This window comes from Leuciscus leuciscus, assembly GCF_965113295.1.
Source record: "Leuciscus leuciscus genome assembly, chromosome: 22".
NCBI lineage: Eukaryota > Metazoa > Chordata > Actinopteri > Cypriniformes > Leuciscidae > Leuciscus > Leuciscus leuciscus.
In genome coordinates this window covers 21383552-21395222 of record NC_138746.1, presented here as the reverse complement: position 1 = coordinate 21395222, position 11671 = coordinate 21383552, and the positions used below count along the sequence as shown (strand labels likewise).

Below are 11671 nucleotides of genomic sequence, written 5' to 3'. Positions count from 1 at the left end.
CCCTCTCGGGACCGTTCACGCGCTCTTGCACAGTCAGCAAAAGAGCGATTTTCTGCTGCTTATTGCTCTTTCACTTCCACTCACACATTATATCAGAGGTCTATAATGTATTGAGATCATTAGGGACTCTATACGTGGTTTGGGATTAATTTAACTTGAATACAAAGAATATTTTGTGCAGTAACCAAGATAAAATAAGTTCCATACATTCTCACATTTATATAGCTCACTTCAAAAAGGCTGAAAAAGTAAACGGGCACACGACTCATTAATATTTAATTCACAGATTTAGCGAAACTGCGGACAGGGCGTGTCTTATATAAACAGAGGCGTGGATTTTAAACATGTCGAATATGATTGGACGACTCCTTTCAGTATGTTTTGAAATTTCCGCGCATGCGCAGTGGGGAAAGGTGTTTCTCGGTGAGTTCGAATGTTGATTCTCTGTTTTGCTTACAACTTTGTGTTTCTATGTTGTGGTAATTCATGCTTCGGATGAATAACTTCGAGTTGTCGAGTGCGAAAATATAATTGAGAATATTACTGCATATATAAACCTTTTAATGTCACCCAGCATGTTATACTATTATTGCTAATACATTTACACTAAAAACATATGAATTTTCATATGAACATCTCAGTTCCTTTCCCACATGATAAGCACAGCCATCAGAACAAGCTGCTGTTTTGGATATCGGTTGTTAGATATCGGTTGTTTGGATGTCAGTGTCTGGGTTGATTAATGGTCTTGGTGTCATTGTGGTAGACTGGGGAAATGAGGACAAGTGAGTTTGATTCATCTGACGAAGAGGATTTTGGTGAAGAGGAAGCCACACCTCTTCAGATCTCATGGTGAGCAACATATACATGTGCAATTTTGCATTTACATACTCAACATAGATTGAAAGTGATTGTGTGTGTGTGTGTGTGTGTGTGTGTGTGTGTGTGTGTGTGTGTGTGTGTGTGTGTGTGTGTGTGTGTGTGTGTGTGTGTGTGTGTGTGTGTGTGTGTGTGTGTGTGTGTGTGTGTGTGCGCTTTGCAGGTTGTCTCTGTCAGTGGTGGAGTGTTCCCAGTCTCTTGGCATCTGTTCCTTACCTGGTAAAATGAATTGATAAATGAATAATGTCTCTGTGTGTGCTCATTCCATAAATGAGGAAATTTCTAATAGAGCTGCATGATATGGGGGAAAATCTAAATTCATTATTTATTAATTTTTCTGATAAAAATTGCTATTAAAAAAATTAAATTGAAAAAGCTCCAGGTTCGATTTGCTTGTTTTTTAGGGATGCTCAATTTGGCCCAAAATGTTGTGATTATCAACATGACTATAAAATAATAGTAATAATTACTCAATTAAAACATTACTAATGTAATATTTCATTTTTAAATAAAAGAGTATTTAAGAAAAATACTAATAATTATTATTTTACTGTACAACTGTAAAATTACAATACTAATTTAAACCAAACTAAAAACACCAGACCATGAGGTACTTGTGTGTATAGTCATGGCCAAAAGTTTTGGCAGTGACATACATTTTGTGTTTCACAAAGTTTGCTGCTTCAGTATTTTGTAGATAATGTTTATCACGTTTCTATAATATACTGGAAAACAATGATAAGCATTTCGTGGGTTTTAAAGGATTTTATTGGCATTCAATATATGCAGCAGAGTCAATATTTTCAGTGTTGACCCTTCTTCATAACCTCTGCAATTCGCTCTGGCATGCTGGATATCAGCGTCTCGGCCAAATCCTTCTTTGATGATAAAGTGTCTGACAAAAACTTAGTATGAAAGTCTTAGTAAAATTCAAGGCTGCTCAATAAATGTGAGGCACGTGCCGATTCAGTTTAAAGTGGTACATAGAATTATATATGTTACTCAAATTAGTTTTTGGAGTAATACTGTCTATTTCTCCAGTTTGTGACAGATGTAAAATAGAAGGCAAACCTTGTCAAACATGTTTTGGTTTTGTTCCAAACTGTTGGACTGTTATTTTTAACCCATGATCTGGATTGATTTCTTTTTCAAAAGTTTTCAAAAAGAAATCAAGCTGGATCATGGCCTAGCAATTGTTGGGATCCTCTGGGACATTACAAACTCTTTCAAGCTTTCAGCAATGACCTCTAATGATGGCCATGATTCTTGCAAAAAAAATAAAAATCTTAGGACTCTCCATGCTTCAAAGCTTGGTTGCGTGAATTGCTTTATGTCATACATAAAGGGAAGGTATGCGTTTTTTTTGTTTGATTATTATGGTTGCCAAAGTCATTTTGGTTGCTCTTGCATTTTTTGGGTTTGTATATTATGCAAAAACAATTTTGTTTAAATATATAATAGAATGATAAAGTGATTTGCTGATGATATGATTGGTGAAATGGTTTTAGCTGGTCATTTTGTGCAGGAAATCAACACCACAACAACTGAAGCAGCAAACTTTGCAAAACACCAAATTTATGTCACTGCCGAAACTTTTGGCCATGAGTGTAAATGAGCACAGTGCTTCACTCTAAAACACACAGCGCACATATTTAATTAAACTGCAGCCTTTGTGATTTGAAAATCGATTTTTGAAAAGCCATGATGTTTCGGTTTTATTTTGATTGATTGCACAGCCCTAATTTCTGCTCATTTCAGGTTGCAAATATAAAGAAATCAGAAGAAACCTGCAGAAAGATGTTGGTGAGTCTAGCTGGCACAAACACACACACAGTAATGGTCTAATCCAGTGGTTCTCGACTGATTGGTTGCTGATACTGATCAGTTTGCAAGCAGCAATTAGCAAACGTTAGATGTTCTGAAGCACAACTAGTTGAGAAGCACCAGTTTAAAGTATGCGTTGTGGGATAGGATAACTGTGATTTATCTGTGGTTTGTGTTTGTGTGTAGCTGAGATGTGTGATCAGGGTGTGGAGGACGTGTTTGTATTCTGCACCAGAGGAGAGCTGGTGCGCTACAGAGTGCCATGTCTGTTAGAGGTTTATTCTCAGAGTGGGCTCAGGGTGCACCACCTCCCCTTCCCGGACGGATGCACTCCAGAGCTTCCTCAGTGCTGCTGCATCCTGGAAGAACTGCACGACTGCCTGCAGAATCAACGCAAGACCGTCATACAGTAAGAATAAAACACTCTCAGTTACTGCATTCAGTGATATTCTTCCTCTTCCAGGGAGAAAAATGTATTTTCTATACGGTATATCAAACCTTTTAGTTTTAAGCTAACTTTACATGTATTAATATTATTCAGTATTATTTTTTTAAGAGAAATTAATACTTTTATTCAACAAGGATGCTTTGAATCGATGTGAAAAGTGACAGTGCATTTATAATGTTACAAAAGATTTCTGTTTCAGATAAATGCTGTTCTTTTGAACTTTCTATTCATCAAAGAATGTCAAAAATGTCAGTTTACACAAAAATATTAAGCAGCACAACTATTTTCAACATTGATTGATTAAAATTTTTTTTATTGAGCTGCAAATTAGCATATTTAAATGATTTCTGAAGGATCATGTGCTGAAAATTTAGCTTAGCTATCATAGGAATAAATTACATTTTAAAATATTTCACAATATTAGTGTTTTTACTGTATTTTTTGATTGAATAAATGCCTTGGTCAGCATAAGAGATAGCACATATGTGTATGTAATATATATATATATATATATTATATGACCATTTGAAGAACATTAGATTCTAATTGTGCTTGTATTCCTCCACAGTTGTTATGGAGGTCTGGGACGCTCAGGACTAAGCAAGTATCAAATGTTCAAACTGAGCACAGTGTCATGATTAATGTTAGTCCCGTGTGTGTGATTAGGAGTTTAACTTGTGTTTCATTGTCACAGTTGCTGCCTGTTTGCTGCTGCAGCTCTCTGTCTCCATCACGCCCAGTGCCGCGCTGGAAATCCTGAGGGAGCTGAGAGGAGGCGGAGCCATTCAGACTGTCAAAGTAAGAGGCAACATCTGAAAACCTAGATACATCACTTCCCTTAACCATACAACTAAGTTGTTAATTATGCTTCTTCATGGCCTCTTATAGCAATACAACTTCCTTCACGAGTTTCGGGAGAAGTTTGCAGCATATCAAGAAACCAAAGAGCGGCTTTCAGAGAGATCAGTGTCCCGATGATCTACCTGACATTCAGATGATTTAAAAAAAAAAAAAAGACTAATTGGTTTGATTGGTTGTTTTGCTCTATGGATGTTCTCTACCTTGATCATGAGTGCATTTGTTTCTATTCTGATGGTACTTTAAAAATGCTGTACTTTTATAAGTTGATCTAATAATAGTGTGCTTAATATATAACTTTAACTTTACTATTAAATGAGCCTTGTTCACTTAAATGTGGTCTTAAGTGGCCGAAACAAGATGTTGTCTGCATTAATCCTGGCCAGTGGATCAAATTAAGAGTGATGCTTATTTTTGTGTCTTGGAAACAATATATTGCTTATGTGGGTGACAGTGATTTGAATGGCAGATTAAATTCATAATGCAGTTGTTGGCAATACTTCTTGGCAATTCTTTCATACCAAAGTGACCATTGGTAAGGGGATATATTAAGTTTGTAACCATTACCGGAGAAGTTAACCAAGGTAACAAGTACCAATGTCTTTACATTGATCAGAGATACACTAATAATCACAATCAATGCAGTTCAAGTGCTACAATTTCAGGCACTATTGAATGATTATAAACCTTTCAGGTTTGTCACATGATCATTTTAATATAGCTTGTGCTATACAGTATAATGGTGTTATATTTATTTTTTCTGATTGAAAAAAAAAAGCGATTATATTGTTGAGAAAAAAAATTTCAACAAATCAGACTACTGATTACAAACTACTACTATCAGAGTAAACCAAACCTTAGTTTCACATTATTGTAGCCAAGTGGAATAAACAGGAGTTCATACAGAGAAAACGGCATCATAAAATGAGCCATGAGTTAATGTATGGTGGACTTTATTGGGAACTTTAAAGCAATATTACAAGCAAAAAAAAAAAAAAAACACAATTTACTACAGCTCTTGCAAGACTTTATAACATTCAAACGCACATATCAAGCTGGATTCACTCACACACAAAAGATGGCAAACAGAGAAAATTCTAAACCAATCACAGGGAAAATCCAAAATAACCTATTACTCTAAATATCACCTTGGTGGTCCAGCTTGGTGATTAGGAACAACTGCATTGACTGTCAGTATAGTCAAAGCTCCTTCCACACAGCTCTGCTCTGAATCCAGACACAAACTACAGCATCAGTGAAGGACTGAGGATTGCCTGTGATTACTGACGGAATAAAAAAAAATCTTGGCACACTGAGATCATGCCAACATTAAACCAGTGTCCAAAATGGTATCCACAGTCATCTCTGCTATCTCACAAAAATAAAATCAGAAAACAATTCCACTTAGAAATACAAATTCACACAACAAAATTTAAAAGCAAAAAAGGTTACATGTAGAGTATTTCAAAGATGTATGAGCGAAGCAAAGCCTTCAATACACTGAAAGCATCAGTCCTCGTTTGCTTCCAACATGAGAGAAAAACAATGGTTTTAACACTTGAAATGGAGCATTCATCTGATAAGAACCATCAAGGTGAAGAAGACCACCAGCCTGAGCTCAAAAAACATGGTATTACAAGATCAGGAATTACCAAAGCAGCACACAACTCTGAAGGTCAAATTAAAGAACTGACTGAGCAACAAGGCAGTAATATAGTTCAAATAAAATAAGTCTGTAAAAATGCTACAATCAAGATCTTTATTTTGCCCCACAGTTTGAAAACACAAGGGAATCTCTGCACATATCCATCAGCAATATAGTTTTGAAGCCCTTGTGCATCTGCTTTGGACATGATCTGGTCAATGTAAACCGTTTTCTCTCATCTACTGATGCTTTCAGTGTGTGAAGAGGTTTGGCATTGGTGCGGCATGTGTGTAAAATGTGTGTTTTAGATCTTTTAAGTAGGTCTAAAAAGGTTGTACTTAGAGTTGGTAATTATTTATTTTTGCATGTGTGGTTCTGGAGTTGTGCGGGCTGCTTGCGTCCTGAATCGTTCTTGGCTGATGAGGAGTAAATAAAGTCAATGTCCATTTGAAACAGCCAAGCAGAACTGAGAGAGATGTCCGAGTCCAAGCTCCATTTGGGTTTTAAAATCAGCATCTCAAACGCCTTCATATGCACTTTGCAGCTGTATCCAGATTAAGAGCTCACCAAAACATAGATCATCCTATAATAAAAAGACCAGAGAAACATAAGCACAGTGATACAAAGATTAAAGATTAAGTCTCATGTGTGTTTAAAAAACAGCAAAAACACATTTTTACAAAATATTACAAATGATAATTTTCTTTCTTTCAAATAAAATATATTTTAAATTGATTTATTCCTGAGATGTCAAAGCTGAATTTTCAGTATCATTACTCCAGTCTTCAGTGTCACATTATCCTTCAGAAATCATTCTAATATGCTGATTTGCCACTCAAGTAGCATTTTTTTTATATTATCAATGATGAAATCAGTCAATATGGTGCTTGATATATTTGTGGACACAGTGATGGATTGATGTATATATATATAAAATGTGTCCTGGCTGAATACAAGTATTAATTTTTTTTTTTTTAAGTATATATACACATACATTATAATTTTTTTTCCTTTCTATGTTTGATAAAACATTCTATATGTTTGATGTACATTAAACTGTACATACCCGTAAAGATAGTAGAAAAACGAGAGGAGGTAGAATGCAAGTTTGCACCAGCCCTCCTTCTGACAGTACGCCAAAATATCTGCGTTCATTATCGTAGTGGGGTCATACAATCCAGGTCCACTCATCACAGGGCGGCTCATATACCTGTACACAAACAAACACTTCATGTTGCACTTTGAGCAAGACACAATCCTGACTAATAACTTATTAACTTTAAAGACACTAGCTTGACACATCTGCTGAGATGTTTGACATATATATCCAGCAAGTGTTTATCTGTGATTATCTGTGATTAGTTTGGGGCTGAACGCCCCACCCACCTCCAGACGTGATAGGCCAGCAGGGGCATGTTGAGTCCAAGCGTCAGCCATTCTGCGGCGCACAGGAACATTACGCAGAAAAACACATGGATGAGGTACTCCGGCAAGACGAGCTAAGGAAACCACACAACACATGATCAGAATCAGATCAAAAAAGATACACAGATCCATCTCAGAGACAGAGTTCTATTGCGCCTGAAGCCTGTGCCCCAAATCTAGCCAATCAGGTGTAAGAATCATTAGGATTACCACCAACCCATGAGCTCTAGTACTTTCTAGTCTATGCACATTTAAATCTCTCTAAACCTCAGAAGATCCGGATCTGCTGAGAATAACTGTCATAAATCATTATTTAAAGCAATGATAAATAAAATATTTACATTTAACAAGTGACTTTAAATTACATAGTATAGACTGCAAAATAAAAATAAAAAAATCCCTATGCAAATAGTATGTGAAAAATTCAAGAGCTTAGAATTCAAAGACCTTTGATCCATTTAAGAACTTATGACATCCTCAAGTTCAAAAGTCAAACCAAGCAGAACACCTATTCCTACTCAATAACCTCTGAAACAGGTCATCTATTATATCCCAAAGCTGTTGAGGTTTGTAAAGAATATACTATACCCCATCTGCTTTAGATTTAGTCAAATATAGAGTGCAGAGTTTCTCATATTAGGCAAATAGAACATCTGGCCATTAGCAAATTACTGTAAAAAAAACAGACAAGTCAACATTTACTACACCCCCATCCCCCAGCCCACATACAAAGGTATGGGAACAGAGGCAGGATTGTGTTTTTTAAAGGGAAACAATACCAGGCAGAGTGAGAAGAGCAGCCATGCTGAGGAAGGGAGAAGCTACAAGGACCCCAGGCTGCCCCTGCCATGCCTGATCATAACCGGTAAATGAAGACAACACAATAAAGCCCATGCAAAAGAGAAAAAGTGTGTGTTCTGCTTTCGCCCAACACAAACACATAGTAAAAATCAAAAACTCAAACTGTTGATGGTGATTATGAAGTCAAATTGCCTCAAAACTCATTAAGCATATCCTTCTGAGAGTGATCGGACACATCCAGCCAGAAACAACAACTCTGAGTCGATTCTAAGGTATACCATTCCTCAACTCTAGATGAATGTGCACCAAAGATGCTCACTACACCCGCTCTTCCTTCCCATACATCATTAATCTCAAGTGTACTTGAAATAATGACTTCTCCTGCATTATCTTAACGGTGCAATTGCTTTACAGCGGTGCCAAGTTTATAAGAACACTTTCTAAGTGAGACATCATAAATGGAGTTAGTCGCTCTGGGTAAAGAGCAAACGAAGGAGGGGGGGACAGAACGGCACATGCATGTTCTGAGCATTTGCAAGTCTTTTCAGTTAACACTTTTCCCTGTAAACCACTGTCTTTCCTACACTCGAGTATACACCTGCGCAGACATCTGTGCCTCCACCCAACCCCACACTAACGGACTAAACCAGCCAAACATGAGTGAGATATAAGCAACCCTAAAGGAGCAATGCGTTTTGTTCATTCAGCATATGTAATGGCATTTGCAAGACGAGACAACCTCTGTAATCAAGCTGTTCAGTTGGCATAAATCAGATCCTGTCTCCCTGCTCGGCATGTTTGCACATTGAGGTGTTAGTTAACTGAAAAGACATTTGTAAACACTCCACTCGTGCACACAGAGAGACTGTTACTGATCTTAAGCTGAATTCTGGTACCAACCTTCAGAGCAAGCCTGACCCTTTTAATTTTTTTCACCCTGTCAACTGTCTTTGAGCCAATCAGAGGAAAAAAGGTAAAAAGTAAATATTAAGAAAATAAATAACACAAAATGCAAATCAGAAAATCAAACTCTAATAGTGTTAGTGTTGGAAAGCAACATTCACTGCAGATGATTTCATTGATTAGCACAACAGTGTTGTGATAGAAGAGAAGAAACAGGAGTGCATGCATCACCCGGCATCTCTCCAAAAACTCTCACTTACCGGGTTTAATGTGTTACATTGGTCTATAGGATTCTTATAGTCAGTCTTCAGCTCATCGAATGCAATTATCTAAAAATAAAGGAGAAAAAAAAGTTAAACATGATCCAGGAGTAAACATACAAATATTATTTCACACATCATATGTCAGGAATGTGTTATTCTTTCAGAACAACACTTACAAGGTTTTTTAAGCATTCAGAAATATTCTTTGCTGAATGAATGAGTAATTTAAAACAATTAATGTATAAAATAATAATAATAATAATTTGTTACATTTATATAGCGCTTTTTCTGAGACCTCAAAGCGCTTCACATAGAAGGGGGGAATCTCCTCAACCACCACCAATGTGCAGCATCCACTTGGATGATGCGACGGCAGCCATATTGCGCCAGTACGCTCACCACACACCAGCTTACTGGTGGAGAGGAGACAGTGATGAAGCCAATCAGTATATGGGGATGATTAGGAGGCCATGATCGACAGAGGCCAAGGGGCAAATTTGGCCAGGATGCCGGGGTTACACCCCTACTATAAAATACTGACAAACAAGAGCTTAATATTTCGTGAGATTTGTGTCGCAAGAGAAATTATGCAATTAGGAAATGAGGAAAGTATTACCCTGTATGCCTGAATCAAATTCAGATTATACTTGTTTACTCATGAAAATTGGTAATGACAGATTTAATCCATTACCAAAAGTAATTATTGTATGACATTCACAAGTCCCCTTATTTAACTCTTGGGGGAGAAAGGGATGAAAAAAACAAAACAATATTCCAGTCACTACTGTGACGTGAAAACGTTTGAATGTATTTGGCATATTTGAGCAAAGGCAGAAATGTGATACTAGTTCTGCAATTAAAGTTTTTGTATCTCTGAAACAGGTTAATGACACCAGACAGCATTGAGGAGATCTGAGCAATGGTGCTTTTCTTTCCGCAAATAATTCTCTCTTAATTCTCACAAAAACATAACAGTTCTAATTCTAACATTATAATATGATTTTATGGAATATAGAATATGATTTTAGCAGCAGTTGATTTATCACTGATCTGTAAACACATGCACGAGAGCCAAACGGGAGCGCGCGCCCCATCCGCCCGTGATCACCAGTATTAGATGCGACAGAAACTGATAAACAAAGCGTGAACTAAATATGGCTAACCCCGTAGATAATACGTTTAGATACATATAAATACCTTAATTGTTTAACGGAATATTAGCGGTAATGATAATAATGGGTGTCACCAGGTTGCGCTCGTGCCATTCATTCGCGTTTGTCTCGCGCTCTGCTCTATGTTGAACTAATGTCACTATCCGCTGAATATCTGATTTAAAAACCTTAGCGAATGTGTTGGAGTTCTGTTCAAAACACTTACATGCCAAATAGCGAAGAAAATGAGCGCCGCCGTCAGCAGAAGCGCCAACATATAACAAAAGGCCGCGAATGTGAACGCCATTTTTCGCTCATGTGGAATTATCCAGACCGACGACTGCTGTGACGTTGAGACAGCTGTATGTCACGTGACTGGAGACTTCACATGGATACTCGAAAAAACGCGAGAGCAGGGGAAATCCCAAGTATAAATAAATGAAATAATAATAATGAAATAGTAACATCCTCCAAGCCCATATGTTTTTCGTGGAGCACAATCATTCATTGCATGTTCACATATTCATAAAGGCCACATCTGAATTTAAAAGAGACTAAAAAATACCATGAAGTAAAATAGTCTACAGACTTTATATACCAAATCTCCTGAAGCCATGATGTTAGCTTTGTGTGAGTAACAGATTTAGTTTAAAATTTGTCTAATTTGTGCTTATTAATGCTTATTTTAAAAAGGCTAAGAGACAAAGATGCATACTTATAAATACATATAATATTATTATTAATAAAATGTGCTGAATGAATTAATAACATTAACACAGACTTTAGGACAAATATGAATCACGAACATAAAAGCTTGAAGAGTCTAATATATGAGAATATTTTACATGTTGCAGTGAAAGTGATGTGAGATTGAACTGTTTTAATATGGAAACACAATTACTAAGCCAAAGAGATCTTCTTGCATTTCTCCTTGTTTTGCCTGTAAAACAAAACAAGACATACTCTGATGGAATTTTTCACTTCCTGGGGCAAGATGAAATGACAATGTATCATCGTCACGTCATGTGGTGCATGTTTGTTAAGGACTAGATCAATAACACCCAACCAGACAGATTAAATCAAAACCACATAAAAACAACTGTGGGTAGAATTTTCTAATGCTTTTTGCCATTAACCTAATACTGTTTTACTAATGCAGTAGCCTATATAGAATTGACTTGTCATGGTAATGGACATGGCTATATCACCTTGTTTGTCTAATGGGATTTCATTTACTCTCTTAGCAGATACTTCCTTCCCAAGCCAACTGAACATTGGTCTTAAGTCTCAATAACCAGGATAGGTAAGTCTTCATTGCACTCCTAAAAAGTAATGGCCATTATTCAGAACAGAATAATGTATCATCCACTTACAACCAACTTCAACCAGTAAACTTTGCTAAAAACCAGTAAGATACTCAAATTTAACGCATGACCTCAATATTACATTTTAGGCTAGTTATTTTTTGTATGAC

The 11671-nt window shown here is 36.7% G+C and overlaps 2 protein-coding genes and 1 long non-coding RNA gene across 4 annotated transcripts; 2 read left to right on the top strand and 1 right to left on the bottom strand.

The window, feature by feature from the left end:
• The first annotated feature begins 362 nt into the window (after positions 1-362).
• Positions 363-4508, top strand: cdkn3 (cyclin dependent kinase inhibitor 3). Of its 2 annotated transcripts, none has more exons than XM_082154558.1 (8): positions 363-423; positions 767-852; positions 1043-1098; positions 2638-2682; positions 2890-3112; positions 3720-3751; positions 3846-3949; positions 4040-4508. In XM_082154558.1, the coding sequence occupies exons 1-8, from the start codon at positions 397-399 to the stop codon at positions 4127-4129; spliced, it is 663 nt and encodes a 220-aa protein (XP_082010684.1). In that variant the 5' UTR covers positions 363-396; the 3' UTR covers positions 4130-4508. The 2 variants fall into 2 exon arrangements, with proteins under 2 accessions (XP_082010684.1, XP_082010683.1); XM_082154557.1 differs by having other exon boundaries at positions 365-423; positions 3720-3755.
• Positions 4509-4945: 437 nt separating this feature from the next.
• cnih1 (cornichon family member 1) lies at positions 4946-10554 on the bottom strand. Its single transcript, XM_082154566.1, has 5 exons — positions 10424-10554; positions 9044-9112; positions 7041-7153; positions 6721-6864; positions 4946-6237 (listed from the first exon to the last, which is right to left on the bottom strand). The coding sequence occupies exons 1-5, from the start codon at positions 10502-10504 to the stop codon at positions 6210-6212; spliced, it is 435 nt and encodes a 144-aa protein (XP_082010692.1). The 5' UTR covers positions 10505-10554; the 3' UTR covers positions 4946-6209.
• On the top strand, positions 9580-9993 carry LOC309487051. The gene is made up of 2 exons (XR_014201737.1): positions 9580-9884; positions 9929-9993. It is a non-coding gene; the product is annotated as an uncharacterized lncRNA (long non-coding RNA).
• Positions 10555-11671: the final 1117 nt, after the last annotated feature.